The sequence below is a fragment of the Mercenaria mercenaria genome, chromosome 4 (genome assembly GCF_021730395.1).
Source record: "Mercenaria mercenaria strain notata chromosome 4, MADL_Memer_1, whole genome shotgun sequence".
NCBI classification, from domain to species: domain Eukaryota; kingdom Metazoa; phylum Mollusca; class Bivalvia; order Venerida; family Veneridae; genus Mercenaria; species Mercenaria mercenaria.
Window position 1 is genome coordinate 1,567,432 of NC_069364.1, and position 19,844 is coordinate 1,587,275.

General features: G+C 35.9%; 1 protein-coding gene across 10 annotated transcripts in view; it reads right to left on the reverse strand.

The window, feature by feature from the left end:
• The window catches only part of LOC123552588 (dystrophin-like), a 253,635-nt gene that overhangs the window by 160,511 nt on the left and 73,280 nt on the right, over positions 1-19,844 (reverse strand). For 9 of the 10 annotated variants that reach the window (XM_053540095.1, XM_053540089.1, XM_053540088.1 and 6 more), the window contains 13 exons: positions 19,123-19,302; positions 18,216-18,479; positions 17,701-17,788; positions 16,344-16,585; positions 15,307-15,457; positions 13,989-14,000; positions 11,689-11,861; positions 11,071-11,286; positions 9,966-10,406; positions 8,707-8,920; positions 7,114-7,217; positions 2,294-2,446; positions 559-720 (listed from right to left, as the gene is read on the reverse strand). In XM_053540095.1, the coding sequence (XP_053396070.1) occupies positions 559-720; positions 2,294-2,446; positions 7,114-7,217; positions 8,707-8,920; positions 9,966-10,406; positions 11,071-11,286; positions 11,689-11,861; positions 13,989-14,000; positions 15,307-15,457; positions 16,344-16,585; positions 17,701-17,788; positions 18,216-18,479; positions 19,123-19,302 (2,400 nt within the window). The remainder of the gene's footprint in view (positions 1-558; positions 721-2,293; positions 2,447-7,113; positions 7,218-8,706; positions 8,921-9,965; positions 10,407-11,070; positions 11,287-11,688; positions 11,862-13,988; positions 14,001-15,306; positions 15,458-16,343; positions 16,586-17,700; positions 17,789-18,215; positions 18,480-19,122; positions 19,303-19,844) is intronic. The other variant, XM_053540090.1, reaches the window with a different exon arrangement.

The following is a 19,844-nucleotide window of genomic DNA, read 5'->3' on the forward strand; positions in this document are numbered from 1 at the left end:
GTCTCTCCCCCACTCGTACCTCATATCCCCACTCATACCTCAAGTCTCTCCCACTCATATCTCATCTCTCCCACTCATATCTCATTCTCTCCCTCTCATACCTAATGCCTCCCTCTCATATCTTATGTCTCCAACTCGTATGTCATGTTTACCACTCATACCACATTTCATTGAAGCAAGACAAGTATATCTGTGACCTGGCAGATCTAAAATAATTCAGATTTTTACTCTGTCTAATTATGCCAAACTGTTCAACTGGAAAAATATCACATGTAAGAACATGGAAGGTTATCCTTGCTAAATCAAATTCAGTAAACAACAGTAGTTGTTCCCCTTTACTTAAAAAATTCTCTTCTGATGAACTATAAATACCTTCTCAAAGATAAAATTTCATCAAGATATGGGTTAACTGAAAAATATAGACTGGATTTAGCTTCCTGTAATGCACATAGCCTTGTTTTGTATCAGGCAAAAGATGCTTTGTGTTATTCAAAGCAATAGATCTCTCCTTCAAAGAACTTAAATAATAATAATCTGAGTATCACGGCAACAACCTACCTCACTCTCCTCCGGTACGTCTCCAGCAAGGACATCAGCGTCAAGACGGTTCTGTATTTCTTTGTTGACCTCTGTCATCCACTGTGACATATCCAGTAACTGTTTCTCTACAGCCTGGGATTCATTAATCGACTCTTCTAACTGCTTTATTTTTTCTCTTGCCTGAAATACGAACAACAGAACTTGTACTTGCAGTCCATTCAATGTTAATGTGTAACAGATTTTTGCTTCAGCTGGTGCTAGGGAGTCTGTGGGGTGTTTCAAATTTCAAGACCAGACTCAGTCAAACCCAGTCACCTCTTATTTTGCTTGGCTGCATTCTTTGCTTCCAAAGGATCTTCTTATAGATTTTATAGTGAAATCAGTTAAAAACAGAAAATAATATTCTTTTAATTCAACATATTAAAAATATCTAGATCTTTCAACTGATACTTTGTTAGGTATAATAAGGAATGTCATATGACAACTAGCACAACTTCTGTCAAAGATCTGTGTTATCTCTTCACCATTAATTTATTCATAAGCCGGGAACCAAGAACTTAACACAAGTGTTGAAGGGAAAGTGACAGGTGGCACAGTGGTACTAGGTTACAGCATCCAACTCCTGGCCCAGAAGTTACAGGTTCAAATCCTGCAAAGAGTTGAATAGTTGAATTTGACTGCACTCCCAACCTCGTGTTTTCCCTCCAATAAAATTCTAACATTTTTATTAGATAACAAGAGCTGTCACTATTAGTGACAATGCCCCCGAAGCATGCCCAAGAATGCTACAGTTGTCTTCGCAAAATATGCCAGACTAGTTTAGGTATGAATCATTTCGTGACCTTGACCTTGACCTGAGAGACCTGGGTCATAAGCATGACACAATTCTCAATATGGTTAACAGTTGTGTCAAATTATTTTCAAATCCCTTCATAAATGGCAGTTATGGATCAGACAAGAAACAGACCATGTTTACATTTGACTTCTAAGTGTGACCTTGACCTTTTGAGCTAGAGGTCTGGGTCTTGCACATTACACATCGCCTCATTACAGGGAACACTGATGCCAAGTAATTTCAAAATCCCTTGATGAATGGCAGAATAATGAACCAGACACCAAACAGACCCTATTTTAACCTTTGACTTCTAATTGTGACCTTGACCTTGGAGCTAGGGGTCTGCGTCTTGCGCACGACATATCGTCTAATTATGGTAAACATTTATGCCAAGTTATTTCAAAATCCCTTTATGAATGGCAGATTTACAGCCTGGACAAGAATTTATATAGACACACGCACGCAAAGACAGATGGACAGTGGGATTTTAAAATGCCCACCTTCAGGGGCATAAAAAGATGTCAAGTGGTGACCCCCTATATTACTGTGGAGGGTCAGTACATTTTCATGTTGACCAAGGCTATAGATAAGTGGTCGATAAAACAAATCAATTATAGGGTTTGTTAGTGACCCTCCACGGAAGTATGTGGGGGTAAGTATGATAAATATGGGGACTCGACTAATGCCCCACCCTCCATTTTGACCCCACATATTTCTTTAGAGGGTCACAAACAAACCCAGTAATTAATAATCAAGGGCACCTGAAAAACCAGGAAGCAGTCACCAACTGTAGTTAATGAAAGTTCTTCTTCCCTATAATCCATGTAAAATAAATTGTATAAACTAAAACATTACACAATGGAGACACTCCCACTTACTTAGTAACAACTTACATTTTATGGACAAAAAACAACTTACCTGTTTTTCTAGTGTATCCAATCTCTTCACATATTGTTCCGACTCTGTTCTGATGAGATCTGTGAGAATGCTATTCACTATCATTTCCTGCTTAAGTTCCTCGATTGTCGCCCGATTCTCCGATGAGTGCTGGCTTAAATACGATTCCATATCCTACAATAACGGGCAAAAATCCAAAAGCATGTAATCATGCACATAATCGTATGGCCAACATCAATAGAACTGGTGAAATTTTAGAACACGCACTTTCATGCACTTTGTGCATTTTTGTGTAAAATCCATCAAAGCTCCCAAAACTGCTGCCTAACATTCAATAAACAATCCTTTCTTAATGCTTAGACAAAATAAACATATAAAAAATACAGCATTTCAAAATGTAAGAAATTCATTTTCTGGTTCTGATGAAGTTAACAACAGCAAACAAAGAAAGTTACTTGATTAATTTACAGCAACATAAAATTCTGTAACATTAAATATATCATTAAATGCAATTATGATCTGTTTATATTCTCTTTTATATCGTCAGTTATTTACACATATCTATCTGCAGTTATGATTTCCACATCTACAACAAGTATTTCTCTTGGCAAGACAATGCATTTAACAATCTAAAATATACATCATGGTTGTGTAGGTGGACAATTCAGTAAACAAGTCAAAACTTTGCAAATTTATGAAAATAAATGTCTTATTTAAGTCTGTCCAAAAAAATTGTTAAAATTTCTACTTCAAGATTTTTTGTCCTATAACTGTTAACTTTCAGAAATATTACATTTTCGAAAAGTGCAAAAAAAATATTTTGCTCACATTTCAAAATTGTAGTTACATTAAAATCCACAATCATAAATTAATCCCGATTATAATTTGAATTTATCATCCCCATTAAACATCTTATTAATAGCAAAACTAACATCTCATTGTGGTTTATGAAAACCTTACTCAAAAAATATGATTCCCCGTTATCTAAACATTTATCTTTACCACATGCTTTTTTTTGCGCCAAAACCACAAAATCTATTAAATTTGTTTACTGCATGTCAAATTGTTTGAAATATATCATAGCTATTAGAATATATATATGAAATAAAATACTTATTTCACCTGGCGATGAAGTTATCTACAATTTTACCTGTTAAAGTGAAGTGGTGTAATTTCTTAATTACCGGGATGTTGAAGTATGTTCTTATCAAACTGCAAAACTTTTTTTACCCCTTACCATGCTGGACACCAATGATTCTGCCTTTGCGACCAGAGTACATCATGATCAGCCTGCTTACCCATGCAGTCTGATCAAGATCTGCACCATTCGCCATTCAGTCAGTATCTGTTTGGTAAGTAACCCTTTCAACGTCCAAAATGAAAGATGGACAAGTTCATTATAGAAGTTTAGCAGAGTAAAGGTCAATAGAGACAAATACCAGCTGCTACTCATGCTATCAAACAAACAATTTTAATTGGTTTCTTTTGACCATAAGTTGGACAGTATCCATTTAATCCATTGACCAGTACATGGCAAAGGGACCCCTGGAATCTCTTTGATCTGTTTCAGATAAGGTCAAGGACATACGCATTGACCTTGCCGGGTTTATAAATGAATTAATACCCTGTACACAAATGAAGTTAAATTAAGTACTGGCTACTGACAGAAATCAACTGGACTCTTATGTTACTATTACACAGAACAATGACGATAAAATGGAATTGGATGTCAAGCTCTAACAAAGCAACATGGACAATAGATTGACAAAGCAACATGGACAAGGGTCTGGCTCTGACAAAGCAACAATGGTTTGGGCTTTGACAAAACAGCATGAACATAGGTTTAGTCTCTGAAAAAGCAACATGGACAAGGTTTTGGCCTCTGACAAAGCAAACTGAACAAGAGCCATGTCAGACATGGCTAATCCCCCCACCGGGCATATCATAATTGAAGGATGTGGTCCGCATCAGGGGTTTTAAGATGTGGAAGAAAGAATAAGTCAGTAGTGAGGTGGTTTACTGCTAAATTTTATTAATTTTCATGAAGAGTATAGCTATGATGTTTTTCTATATGGCTACTGTAAAAAGAAGGAATGGAAAGCTAACAGGGAACAAGAGTGCCAGAATGTCACAATATATGCCCGTCAAAGCAAATTTCTTTACTCTAGCAGCTGTATTTGCAAATGGAATGTTAATTTTGTTGTTGTTTAGTAATCATTGTAAGTCTTTTGTTTTTTAAAGTCCACAAAAAAACTCCTTACTAGGTAGAGATACCTTATATATAATAAAATTAATAAAATACACCTAAAACTGGAGAGTAACATATATGCTGTACCACAGAAAAGTGGTCTTGTTTTTTCCCTAGGGTCAATTATAAAAATGTTACAATATAAGTTATTTATAGTAACAACTAAGGGAAGTTAATCTTTAAAAAAAAAAAAAAAAAAAAAAAAAAAAAAAAAAAAAAAAAAAAAAAATTGCAAGTCCACACAAAAATCTTTATCAGGAAGAGACTGGTCAAATTACACCTCAAAATTGGATTTAGCATGTTTGTTGTACTACAGAAAAGTGGTCTCGATTTTTCCCTACGACTAGTAATGAAAAAGTTACAATAAAAGCTATTTAAAGTAACAACAAAGGGAAGTAATTCTAAAGAAGGGAACTGCGCATGACACTTCGTCTCATGATGGTGTATAATTGTGCCAAGTTACATCAAAATCCCTCTATGCATGAAGAAGAAATGCTTCGGACAAAGTCATTCTTGTATCTGACCTTTGGCCTCTAAGTGTGACCTTGACCTTAGGCCTAGTGACCTGGATCTTGCACATGACACTCCGTCTCGTGGTGGTGAACATTTGTGCCAAGTTATATCAAAATCCCTCAATGCATGAAGAAGAAATGCTCCGGACAAGGTTTTTATTCTTGTATCCTTTGACCTCTAAGTGTGACCTTGACCTTAGACATAGGGACCTGGTTCTTGCGTATGACACTCCGCCTCGTGGTGGTAAACATTTGTGCCGAGATATATCAAAATCCCTCCATGCATGAAGAAGATATGCTCCGGACAAATTTTTTTAAGAAAATATGATAAAGGGGAATAACTCAAAAAATAGGCAAGGTAGAGTTATTGTTCTTGCACACTGCACTTCCTCCCAATGTGTTCTATCAGTGTATGAAGTTTGAAGAAAATCCCTCCAGTACTTTTGGGGTTATGCTCCGGACAAAATGTTTTAAGAAAATATGATAAAGGGGAATAACTCAAAAAATAGGCAAGGTAGAGTTATTGTTCTTGCACACTGCACTTCCTCCCAATGTGTTCTATCAGTGTATGAAGTTTGAAGAAAATCCCTCCAGTACTTTTGGAGTTATGCTCCGGACAAAATTTTTTAAGAAAATAAGATAAAGGGGAATAACTCAAAAAATAGGCAAGGTAGAGTTATTGTTCTTGCACACTGCACTTCCTCCCAATGTGTTCTATCAGTGTATGAAGTTTGAAGAAAATCCCTCAAGTACTTTTGGAGTTATGGTCCGGACAAAGATCGTTGCGGACGCACGGACGGACGGACGGACGGAGAGCATTTCTAATATCCCCTTCACCTTTGGTGGGGGGATAATAAGGGTTTGGATTCTGACAAAGTAACATGAACAAGAGTTTAGCCCCTAACAAAGCAACATGGACAAGGGTTTGGCCTCTGACAAAGCAAACTGAATAAGGGTTTGGATTCTGACAAAGGAACATGAACAAGAGTTTAGCCTCTGACAAAGCAACATGGACAAGGGTTTGGCCTCTGACAAAGCAAACTGAATAAGGGTTTGGATTCTGACAAAGGAACATGAACAAGAGTTTAGCCTCTGACAAAGCAACATGGACAAGGGTTTGGCCTCTAACAAAGCAAGATGAACAAGGGTTTGGATTCTGACAAAGAAAACTGAATAAGGGTTTGGATTCTGACAAAGGAACATGAACAAGAGTTTAGCCTCTGACAAAGCAACATGGACAAGGGTTTGGCCTCTGACAAAGCAAGATGAACAATGGTTTGGCCTCTAACAAAGCAAGATGAATAAGGGTTTGACTTTGACAAAGCAACATGGACAAGGGTTTGGCCTCTAACAAAGCAAGATGAATAAGGGTTTGACTTTGACAAAGAAGGCCCAAACAGGAAAGGGTTTGTTGCGCACTGAATCCTCAACAAGCAAGATGAATAAGGGTTTGACTTTGACAAAGCAACATGGACAAGGGTTTGGCCTCTAACAAAGCAAGATGAATAAGGTTTGACTTTGACAAAGCAACATGGACAAGGGTTTGGCCTCTAACAAAGCAAGATGAATAAGGGTTTGACTTTGACAAAGCAACATGGACAAGGGTTTGGCCTCTAACAAAGCAAGATGAATAAGGGTTTGACTTTGACAAAGCAACATGGACAAGGGTTTGGCCTCTAACAAAGCAAGATGAATAAGGGTTTGACTTTGACAAAGCAAGATGAACAAGGGTTTGGCCTCTGACAAAGCAAGATGAACAAGGGTATGGGCTCTGACAAAGCAACATGGACAAAGTTCTGGGCTCTGACAAAGCAACATGGTCAAGTGTTTAGGTTCTGGCAAAGCAACATGGACAAGGGTTTGGGCTCTGACAAAGCAACATTGACCAGGGTTTTGGCTTTGACAAAGCAACATGGAAAATATTTGTTTTAATGTCAAAGTGACACAAGGTAGAAGCTTGGATGGCTTCTTCACATGAAAGAATTCCACACCCTTAGTACGAGTTCGAACCTACAGGGGTGAGGGGCACTTCAAAAAGTGTGAAGTTGGATCAATTTATTTATTTTTTTTTTTTTACTTACATCCATCTGTTCTGAGATTTCCTCAGCATCAGCACTTGATGATGCAGATCGTCGTATTTTACTCTCCAAACGATCAAGGTACCGTGTTTCTTCATCAATAGCAGCTGAAAGTAAAACATTTCATTTGATAAATATTTGGTATTAAATATGATATTTCCAAGCAGATTCACAGTAAGCCACACTTCTTCCTAATCATCTTAATAATACCTTATTTGTTAACTGAAAAACTACAATGTAATGATAAACAGAGGGTATTATACAGGTGTCTTTCTATATTGAATTTATTAACATCAATGCTTTATAACTCTACAGTAATACCACTTTATTTCACTCCTACCATGTCTAACACATGACAAAGTTACTTTTATATCTTTAACCATCATTAACCCATAGCCTGCTGGCGGCAGATGATTCTGCCTTTGCAACCAGTGCAGAGCAAGATCAGCCTGCACATCCGTGCAGTCTGATCATGGTCTGCACTGTTCGCTATTCAGTCAGTAAATTTTCAGTGAAAATCCCTTTGAGTAATAAGTGGTACTGTCCAAATTGAAAGATGGACCAGTCCATTGTATAAATATAGCAGGTTAAGGGTTAATATAGGCCAAAATTAGTTAAACCATGTACTGTGAAATTAATATTTGTGGGGGACTAATTTTCATGGTTTGTTGTTGAATCGGTCTAAGTAATTAAATCCCAAAATAATTTAAATAGCTGATTTAACTGTTTTAATGAGAGCCTATGGCTTTGAGCCAATGCTGTTTGTTCAATAATATTCCCCTTCATTTTATCATCAACATCTGGAAACAATGAATGCCTGTCCCTGCAAAAACAGCCGTTTCGGCAAAAAAAAACGTGAAATTTCATGCCCATGAAGCTAACTGATTTTACAGAATGTTTATGGACTTTTTCCAAATACATCCATGAGCCATTTATATGCTTAAGTAAAAACTTGTAACCAGCTTGTTAATAACTGATGCAATGACATGTATACAATAAAAATTTCCTTATATGGATATATATGAAACTGTGCATATGTTTTGTTGAAATCCAGTGATTAAAACTACTGCATGGGTGGTTCTGGTATTTCAGTATCAAAGTTGAAATATTTTATTTCAAACTGTATGCACAGACTTTATACAACTGTTACATATTATCTACACCACCAAAATATGTAGAAATACCATTACAGGGCCAATCTGTAGTTCTCTAGATTTTAGTTTATTAGATACATGTACAGTAACTCAGCATTTAATTTATCAAATGACTGCAAAAACTTGTGACAACAAAACTGATTTTGTTTGTTTTTAGGTTTTTCATTTTTCAACAGAATTTCAATATTGTAATGGCAGGCAGTTAACCTAACCAGTGTCCCTGGATTCTGTACCAGTACAAACCTGTTCTCTGCAAGTAAATGCCAACTTCACCACGTGAGTCTGAGGTGGAGGACGAATGATTTCAGACACAATGTCTTTTATCGAATTGTCATGAAGAACATACTGCCTGGGGATCAAACTCAGGACCCCACGATCCGTAGATCTGTGTTCTCTCTACTGAGCTAAGCGGCCAGACCGACAACAAAACTGAGTGGTGTACCTTTGAACTGTCTCCAGCTCTGGTCTGAACTTGAGAACAGCCTGTAATAGTGATCTACTTGTTGATACGTGTGTGTCCATAATGTATTCATACGCATCAACGACCTTGCTAGATCCTGTAAAGACCCTGACGGAGCCTTACTCAACATCTCATTGGCTGTCTCGTTCAGCTTGGTTACTTCTGTGTCTTTCTCTACCATCTCTATCTTCAAACTCTGAAATACAAGGTCAGAAAATGATACGAAATGTAGTTAGAATACTTGTGAAAAAACAGGAAGGAATCAGTCACATTTACAAGAGTTCTGTACATATACGGCAAACATAATGTAACAGACCTGGGGAGCAATTTATGACGTTGGGTCAAAATGCCTTTGAGTAGTGATTTACAATACTGAAAATTTGAATTTCTGTCAGACTAAACTTATTTCCTGGTGTTTTAAAAAAATAATTCTAAAAGTAAAAAGAAGACCTCTTTGTAAAACATGTATGTCCCCCATTATGGTCTGTACCATTTTCAGTCCCGAGATCAGTATGATCTTACCCTCTGACCTACCCATACCAAACATGTTAAGGGTCATCTACTGACCACATGCAATCATCCTGTGAAGATAATGAACAGCAAGCCAAAGCTTTCTTTATTTATTGAGCTGAAACGGTTTTCAGTGTCAAGTTCATTGTGACCTTGGACTTTGACCTGATCCAAAACAATACAGGTCATCTGCTTACCACAGTCAATCATCTTTTGAAGTCTGAAGACAGTAGGCTAAAGGGTTCTTAAGTTACTCAGTGGAAACCATTTTCAGTCTCAAGGTCAATGTGACCTAGAACTTTGACCTACTGACCTCCAAAACAAATAGCTTTATCTTCTGACCACAGTAAATCAACCTAAGAAGTTTGACAACTTTAGGTCAAAGCCTTCTTTCACTGCATTGAGCAGAAACTGTTTTCAGTGTGTGGGTTACTGTGACCTTCACCTAATTACTCCCAAACAAAAAGGGGTCATCTACTGACTACAAACAATTGTTCAATGAAGTTTGATGACTTTAAGCCAAAGGATTCTTCAGTTATCATTCAGAAACTGATCTTCAGCTCAGGGTCACCGTAACCTTAACCTTTGAGCATCCAATCCCAAAATCAGTAGATGTCTTCTGCCAGTGATGACCAACCTGCCTACCAAGTTTGAGGTTGCTACAAAGAGCTGTGCCTAAGTGTTCTTCAACAAAGGGGAAGGACAGACGGAAGGTTCAATGAAATATTTACCTTAAATTTCCTATTTTTCACTTGTAAATCATTCAAACTTTCCACTGAATAGTCCTTATGAGATATATCCTCTTTAATCGGCTCGAGCCATGTTATAATAGCTTTAATCTCATTGTATATCTCCTCACTAGAATCTAACGATCCTTTCAACCTCGCGTGCTGCTGTTCAGCAAGTGTAAGCACTTTATTCCAATGAGAATTTAATTCTTCCACTTCTTTTGTCAGTTTAGCACCGAAAGTTGGCTCCGTGTTTAATGATAAGCTTCTATATAAGTGATTAATGTTGTCCATGTTTTTCTGTAATGTTTTTATATCATTCTGGGCCTCCGTGCTCTCGTTAAGTTGTGCTTGTAGTGTCGGAAGGTCTCCCTTCGTCGGGTCCTCGGCATGAAGGAAAATATCCATCTCCCTCATCCACGTCATCAGGCCTTCCCTTTGTGTCTGCAAGAAAAGAAAATCAGAAGTTTCACCAAGATAAACATGTAAAAGAATGTGCGCATGACACTATTTGGGTGCCATAATGGCATGTCTTAACCTAATCATCTGAATGAAGGGTCTAGGTACTATGCACTACACACTGTCTCAGTATAAGAAACATTTATGCCAAGTGATATTAAAATGCCTTCTTGGATGACAGGAGTTATGAACCGGGTAAGTAAATGTGGAGGGACAGAAAGATGGACAGAAAAGCAAAAGATTTAGTCCCAAATACTGTTTTCTCAATCGGCAGGGGACTAATAATGCACTTCTGGCTAGTGTTAACTTTTTCTGTGCATAAAAATTGGAAGCAATTGGAAGTAGAGCACAGGTACTTCAAACATCCAGAAAGTCCCTTCAATAAAATTTTCTGGTCAAGTAGTACAGGATGTTCTCCATACTGAAGTAGCTGAACTTGACAGTAAGGAAAACATGCACATCCAGGAACACTGACATTTGAACACATTGCCAGGTAGGAGCTGAAGAAATCATCAATTCAAATACTGACGCAGACTTCACTAGCACATCAATCTCAGAAAGGAGAATCTATTTATTAATTTCTGCTAATTCATGTAAGCAACATCATCAGAATATTAAAATTTTGGAGTTAAAAACACTCTCTATATACCTCATATTCCTTTAACTGTTCAACTGCAGTCTCTAACTCATTTATTCTGGTTTCCATGGCCGCAGAGACACTGTTCCATTTCTTTGTTACTATTTTTAGATCAGCCTCCAATTTCTCAGCTTTCTCACTAGAGGGCGCTTTCAAGATGAGGTCATTTCCTGTTTTGCTGATGTAATCTCTACTGGTTCTCTGCTCACGAAGGTCTTCTCCTAATGTCTGTTGGGGGAAATACAAAGGCGTTTGATTATCTTTCTTCTTGTAGTCAGTATTTCATCTTCACAAAACAACAAAAGCCTTCTAAGAACTACTTTAGTAAAACTGCTTATATGCCAAATATAAGCATACACAACCAATGAATGAGTGAACTAAAAACTTCTGTGAAATTTTTATCATTCATGAAGGACCAATTTTCGAGAATTTCATGGTTGCTGAATTAAATCCCCCAAAACCCACAAATTAGTCCCTTTAATTTTGTTTTTACAATCTGAAATCCAAAAAGAAACTTCCACTTTGAACAAAACCACGAAATGTTATGCCCATGAAATTAAATGATTTCAAAGCATATACTCTTCAAAATCAATTTTACAAGCCTCTACAACTCTTTTCTACAAAACTTACTTTAAATTGCTTAAGCTGTTTTTCCATTATTGGAAGATCTTTGATACAGAATTTCTCTGAGACGAGAACTTCTTCATTATTATGTAACCACCTTAGCAACGCTTCCCTCGCCTCCAAATAAGCCTTTGGTGGCGCCCTCTCCAGGGCCTCTGTTAACTTTTTCTGCCGTTCACCTGAAATAAAGCAAAATTATTTGATTTCTGGAAAACTGACAGCTACACATTATTAATAATTCATAAATTCTGTGGTTACAACTTTTGATGTAATTTTCCTAAAGCAATTTAAACATCAAACAAATCAAGCTCAGTAGTATATATATCATGGCTTTGGTTTGCTTAATTGAATTAAATAATGTAAGCACAGTCATAGGATATATTTCAAAATTGTTGTTTGCATAACATATATGATTCTGATTCGCTCAATAGTCTGACAGAGTTAACGGAATATGTAATAAATTTATAAGAACATCCTTTGGAATGCAACCAAGCAAAATAGCACAGATTCAGTTGGATCCAGTCAGTCCATGAGTAATGAAATGTGCAACACCCCTCAAGTTTGATCCAGTCTGTCCATGAGAGGTAATGCAATGTGCAACACCCCTCAAGTTTGATCCATTCTGTGCATGAGAGGTAATGAAATGTGCAACACCCCTCAAGTTTGATCCAGTCTGTCCATGAGAGGTAATGAAATGTGCAACACCCCTCAAGTTTGATCCAGTCTGTCCATGTGAGGTAATGAAATGTGCAACACAGGTAATGAAATGTGCAACACCCCTCAAGTTTGATCCAGTCTGTCCATGAGAGGTAATGAAATGTGCAACACCCCTAAAGTTTGATCCAGTCTGTCCATGTGAGGTAATGAAATATGCAACACAGGTAATGAAATGTGCAACACCCCTCAAGTTTGATCCAGTCTGTCCATGAGAGGTAATGAAATGTGCAAAACCCCTCAAGTTTGATCCAGTCTGCCTATGAGAGGTAATGAAATGTGCAACACCCCTCACCCTTTAGTTAACATTGACCTTATGACCCTAAAAACGAGACAGATTGTCACTAGACCATGTGTAATCATTGAATAAAACTGAACAGCCATAGGCCAAAACAATCTGATCCCAAAATTGTCTACCAACTAACTGATTAACTAGTTTATGTTTCATTTTCATGTTATGTACACTTTGTATGTTACCTTCATTAAATAAAGATTTTATTATTATTATTATTATAATAGATTAACCAACATGAGCAGAACAATGATTATTTCCCTTCGCATTTAAGGTGGTCTTAATTATATATTACGTGAAATATGTTATAAAATCTGTTAGTTTAAGTTTTTAATAATTGACAAACAGTGTTAGTTTTGCTCAAATGGTGTTTACATCATGCAACAATAACTGCTGAAATAAACTTTAAATACCTAAAATACAACATTCAAACATGCACTGAATAAAGACAATAGTGCATGCCGTAATAGTAACCAGTTGGCAAAATATGGACAAAAATGTTTTTAAAAAACTAGCCAAGTTTCAGACATGCCCCTGTACTCCCAACTTCATCCACCCATGAAAAATTTGTCTTGACCAACAACATTTCATGGTGATGACATGTATGAAGTTTCACTGGAAACCCCATAAAACATGGAAAGTTGTTCCCTCCACAAACTTTTTACAATAGACCACCTAGCCTCAATGTGATTCCAATATACACCATTGAACTTAGTTTTCTGAGGGATAATGAACACACCAGCCTCTTCTAGTCTCTCTTAGTGTATCTTTCTGTATAATCTTTAAGTTAAATTGAGCTGTTTTTCACATCAAGCTAAGCTGGGTTTGAACTTAGGTATCAAGCTACATAGGACAGGGTAAGGTTATAGCCAGACTGTTTCTGCTTCAGAACAGGTTAACGTTATTGAGCATTTTAAAGCATGTAAAAACAGTAGGATTGGGTGGTTTTCTTTACAGTGAAACCAGCTAGTTACGTGCATATTATATCTGAAAGGTTTGGGTGCAATTAAGGACTGCAAGGGACAAATGTCTTAAGCAGTGTAAAATAAGTCTCTGTTATACCAGGATTTAATACGAAAAAAGTTAGGGCCTTTTTTACACAATCTTTTATAAAATTGTCACTCATTCTATTTTAAACTATTAAAATGATATACTATGATTACACCATGTTATCCCAAGCAATTAAAATGGACAATATACACGGGGTTAATTGTTATTTCATGTATGCATCAAACTTAGTACAAAGGTTCACAATACACAGGTACAATACATGTATAAAGTTTAGTACAGATCTACTCACTCTCCTGGGTATCTGAAGTAGCAGCCATGCAGCAAAACATTAAAACATAAACCAGTTATTTTATTTTTTTCACAAAAAATGACAGTTAATGAAGCAGGGTTTATATATTATATCTACAACCCTTTAGGTTGTCTGTTCAATTAACACTACATTTAAGAAGTATCACAGTTAAATATGAGTCAGAAAATTATTGCTTGATTTGTATCAAGAAATTTGCAAGTCTTCTGTAGCAAAAATATTGTGCAACTTAAGGAGTGCAATATAATTCTAAGATAGAACAAGTGCATACTTCTTGATTCAAATCTAATAATTCTTCATTACAAATGCATCTATTCTTATCTATAAATGACAAATTTTGTTCTTTATACTTGGCAATATCCATCAGGCACAAGATATGAAAATTTGAAATATGGAAAAAAACATACGTCTCAGGTCCTAATGTAAATATATTGAGGTTGAAAATATCTATGTAAGAACATCCTTAACTTCAAAATTAATGAGTTTGAAAGCTAATGCAGGAAATGATACATTTGCCAATAAAAAAAGCAACATTTGTAGTTGAAACATAAAGCAAACTGAAGTTTGTTGTTTGAACATAAAGCAGTGCTGGAGCCGCAGTATTTTTTGTTAAAACATAAAGCAAAATAAGCCTCAACTGTTGGGACGTAACATCAAAAACCTTGAAAATCGATAAAAATTGTCAGTCAAATGCTGGAATCATCATTCATTCAGAAAAACAAAAACATAAAAACAGATAAAGATTTTTTTTCATTCTGTATACAGATATAGAATAACAAATACATAGCGGAAGAATTTGAAGCCAGTTTAAACACCATTCTACAGTCCAGCTGCCTTTGACTTCTGTACCAAATAAATTGCTCTTCACAAGTAAATAACCTCCTAAAGTTGGTTTCCTTTACTCCTGTTGTATTAGATGTAGGACAAAAATGAAGTCTACGCGTGGACAGAATTGGGAATTTAAATGATTATTTCAAAGAAAGTTTATATACATTTTAGTGGGAAGCACTCGAGATGTACCCAACACTTAACAATACTGTTATAAACACAAGTATTTTGAAAAAGATTTAGTTGGCAAAATGCATGTCAAAACTTAAAAGGGGAAAAAAATCAATAAAATCAACATTCTTGTTTTGCTTGTGATACAGGGAGGAGGGGAAAGGATCACAATATTACCAGTGAAAAAGGGAGGTAATAAATCCACTAATGTAATACTGATGAAAATGAAATTAGGGTAAATACCCTCAAATTAAGACTATTTAAAATAGCGCTAGCATTAACAAAAACTAGTGAAACATACCAATTTTCTGAAATGTGGATTTCCATCTTTCAAAGAATGCATCAAAATCTTGCTGGAATTTTGCTTTGTTTGTCCCCCTTGTTAAATGTTCTGCCTGTCGTGACAACTTCTGTACCCTGTCCTCTTGTGTCTTCATTGCTTTTTGTTTTATCTGCGAAAAATACAATAAGTGGTGAAAATGCGCAGTGAAAAAATGTCAAAATATGTCTATGAAAATGAAATACTATGAAAAAAATTAATTTCATGGACATAAATTTCATACATTTTGTAGCAACATGAATTTATGGATTTTTAAATTTAGAAGACAAAATAGATAGAAATTTTATTTGTTTGTTGGGATATAACTTTGTGGATTGACACAATTGTGAAATACAGGAAAATTAAGTCTCCCACCAACATACATGATTTTACAGTATTTTGTTCCTACTCATATACTGGACATCTTAACAGAAAATATCATTAGTGTTCTTGATAAAAACTCTCTTGCATGTCTTACAGAAACTCATACTTCAGTACACAGTTCAAAATTTTATGAAATTTGGATCTCTAACATTTAAATCCATGGCATGGAGCTTAAAACCTTTTTTCCCTACACAATAATATCACTTTAAATAAAATTTTGGTGAATTATACTTCTAAATTTTCTCTTAGAAACAAACAGATTTGGGAAAAATATCTCCATCTGAAAAGATTCAAGGCATTCCTTTTCTACAATTTTGACACTATGCATACCTTATATTCAGTACGAGGCCTGTTATAAACTGCTTATCAAGCACAGAAAAGATACATCAAGCATTAATAGTTCAGTTTTAACAAACAGCAAAACAATTTTTTGGAACACTGCCTTGGAAGTTTCATAAAATTTGACAAATTCAAATCTTATTATCATTTTGTTAAACAACCTATTATTCATATACTGACAAGCATTTGGTTCATTACAAAGCCAAAAAAGTTGCAGACTTTATGGCTGGCTTCAGATTTTGTTGTGCAAACAAACATTCATCATGTATTTTTTTCTTGTTCTAAGCAACACTTACTTTAGACTGCTCCACCTGTTTATTTATATCACCCGCATCTTCAGCGATCATTTCTGCAGAACCAACCCACTTTTCATAAGTCCCCACCAAGTCTTGTAATGAATTTAATTCATCATAAAATTTCTTAGAGTCCACATTAAGATCAACTTTTTTCTTCGTTTCACTCAGCATTTTCTGTAAAGTCTCCCAACGTTTTTCTAAATTGTTTGTTGACTTGGAAACATTTTCATATGGCTCACCAGCTGCAAAAATAACCAATCAGAGTGATAAGTAGTACATTTTTTCTAATAAAAAACAAACACACTTCTTGTATTTAATTGATGTTAATATATTTAGGCCTTAACTTTAAATGAATCGTTTTTGGGCTCCTGTCTTGAAAAACAAAGTACTTGGCCCTGGGCTATAAAACAGTTAGGAGACCAGTCTCAGAATGAAGCTTTGTCATTGGTCAATTTCAAATTTGAGCTCAAGATCAACCAATGAGATGCTTGAGTTTTTAGACTGGTCCCAAACTCAGTTTTATAACCTGGAATCCTGCTGTTATTGGAAGAGAAGTGTTTATAACCCTAGCTGGGTTCAAAACTACAACCAACCCATCAAGTAGACGGCACCTTATCCAATATATCACTGCTCTCTATAATTTTTGCTCTTTAAATAAGACAAATTGTTCATTTAATCCAAGCTACTGACAAAAAGGTTTTGATAAATTGTAGATCTTTGAAATATGAATTCACAGAAACTGTAGATCTTTGAAATATGAATTCATAGAAATTGTAGATCTTTGAAATATGAATTCACAGAAACCGTAGATCTTTGAAATATGAATTCATAGAAATCATAGATCTTTGAAATATGAATAGATCTTTGAAATATGTATTCACAGAAACAGTAGATCTTTGAAATATGAATTCACAGAAATCGTAGATCTTTGAAATACGAATTCACAGAAATCATAGATCTTTGAAATACGAATTCACAGAAATCATAGATCTTTGAAATACGAATTCACAGAAATCATAGATCTTTGAAATAGGAATTCATAGAAATCGTAGATCTTTGAAATATGAATTCATAGAAATTGTAGATCTTTGAAATATGAATTCACAGAAATCGTAGATCTTTGAAATATGAATCACTGTTGTAAAAAAGTTATTTTAACTAAAGCTCAAAAATAATATAACAGAAAGTCCATTCCAAAGTGTCAGAAACTGTGTAACTTCACAGATTTGTATTAATACACATCTTAAAATGGTTCTTCAGGCCTATTAAAGTTGAATGACATTTTCAAACATGAGCGTAAAGCAATGATAAATCCTGTTATCTTAAAATGTATGTAAAAATCTTCAGAGTAACTAACCTTGTCCGAGTTCACTAGACAGAGTCTGTCCCAATGTGAGCAACCTCTGGATAGTACTGGACTGAGCATCTATCTCATTCTGACTGTCCTGAAACAGAATAAACAATGTAATACAGTGTTGCTTGACTCAACTCATACTTCACAGCAATCTAAGTGAAAGGGAGAAAACTCTGTTATGGTACATTTCCTTCAGTTATTGAATACAACTGCTTGCTCTACAACTGACCAGTCTTCCTTCAACTCTCAACATCTTTCTAGATACTTAAAACATCAGATTATTACCTCTTAAAGCAACCATTTTCTCAAAATTAACTGTACTTACTTCACTGTGGACACACTTTCCTTGGTTGAAAACATGTCCTGTTCCACATTACCAGCTCTCAAGTTTCCCTTTACTTATTTTGATCAGACACACTTTTCCTTGGTTGTGAATGATTCCTGGTCCTTACCTCTAAACAGGAGTTCAAACCTAGCATTTATCCTCTTAAATGATTCATCTAATTAAATTTACTTACTTCAATCAGTACACACTGTTCCTCAGTTGTAAATGAGTCCTGGTCCTCATCGCCAGCCAGGAGTTCAAGTCCAGACTCAATCCTCTCGAACCATTCATCCAGTTTCTTCATGTCCTGTTCAAACTCAAACTTTACAGTGGAGTCCACCTTGCGCTTCTTGGCCCCTGCTGGCGCTGTGCTCCGCAGTTTGGCCTCTGCAGAGACTTCTATAGGTTCCTCAGAGATGTCGGGGATTTCGCTGAGTTCAAGTCCCAGACTTACAATCTGAATTAACATATATAATGTAGGAATGAATCATATAATTTATATTTTAAGGGTAGGATTGATTAATGTAAAATATTTGAAATACTTTCACTCAACCCCAACATACATATACATATAAGGATTTTAACGTTTCTTATTTAGCAAGGGGAGTCAACAAAAGTCACTCCCTTGAATGGTAGGAACCAGTTATTTTCAATCAAGCCCACAGCAGGGAATTACTTCCCCTGTATCCAGTCTTGGCCGACACTGCTGGAAACAATACCAATTTAAGTAAATCACCAAGAACTGAACACTAGTAGTGATATCAGCCACAACTGGGAATCAAACCTGCATTATAGTCCAGCTTGCTAACCACTGTTCTACTGCTTTCCCAATCACATTGGTATCTTTCTCATCCACGATTTTATAGGTTCGATGCTGTATTTCAACATTCTTTGTCAGTCAGCCAAGTGTTTCAGAACTTTAAACCGAAACAAAACTGTTAATATCGTATGGAAGGCAACTTCCCAACATAAAATAAGGAGGTGAATGACTTCACAGTTGTCAAATCAATTTTTAGACCAAGTCATAATCTCTCAGATCACTCTACAAGACAAAAAACTTCACTTTTCTAGTATCTTAACAAATAATTGTTTGCCTGTACCTTTTTACTCTGTAGTTCCATGTTTTCAACAAGATTTTTCCATCTCTCCTGGAAGGCTTCAAGATCTGACGAAATTTTTCTCACAGCTTCATCATTGTTTACACACTGCACTATTTGTTGCCCTAACTCGTATAACTCTTCAAATTTCTGTACTTGAACAACCATATCCCTCTCTATAACCTTCAAATATATCACATTACATATAATAGAAATATATAATGTCAACAAAAAAAGAATCCCTAAGAACCTCCTATCTTGCAAGAAAGTTGGACTAAATTATTTGTTGTTGTTTTTTTTATTGGGTTTAACATCACAGCGACACAATTAAGGGTCATATGTGACTTTCCAGCTTTGGTGGTGAAGGAAGACCCCACGTGCCCCTCTATGCATTATTTCCCCACAAGTGGGCACCTGGGTAGAACCACTGACCTTCCATAAGCCAGCTAGATGGCTTTCTCACATGAAGAATTCAACACACAGAGTGAGACTCAAACCCACATCGATGAGGGGCAAGTGATTTGAAGTCAGTGACCTTAACCACTCGACCACAGAGGCCCCTGGCTGGCTGCTTTAATTCTTAAAAGACAAAATTGGATTTGAGCCCTGAGAAGACACGATTTGAGCAAGCATACTCAACAAAAAAGCATTGAAAGTCAACAAAGATTACTCCCGGTACAACTTAGAACGTCTTTTTCTAAAAAACAATTCTTGAGAACTAAATT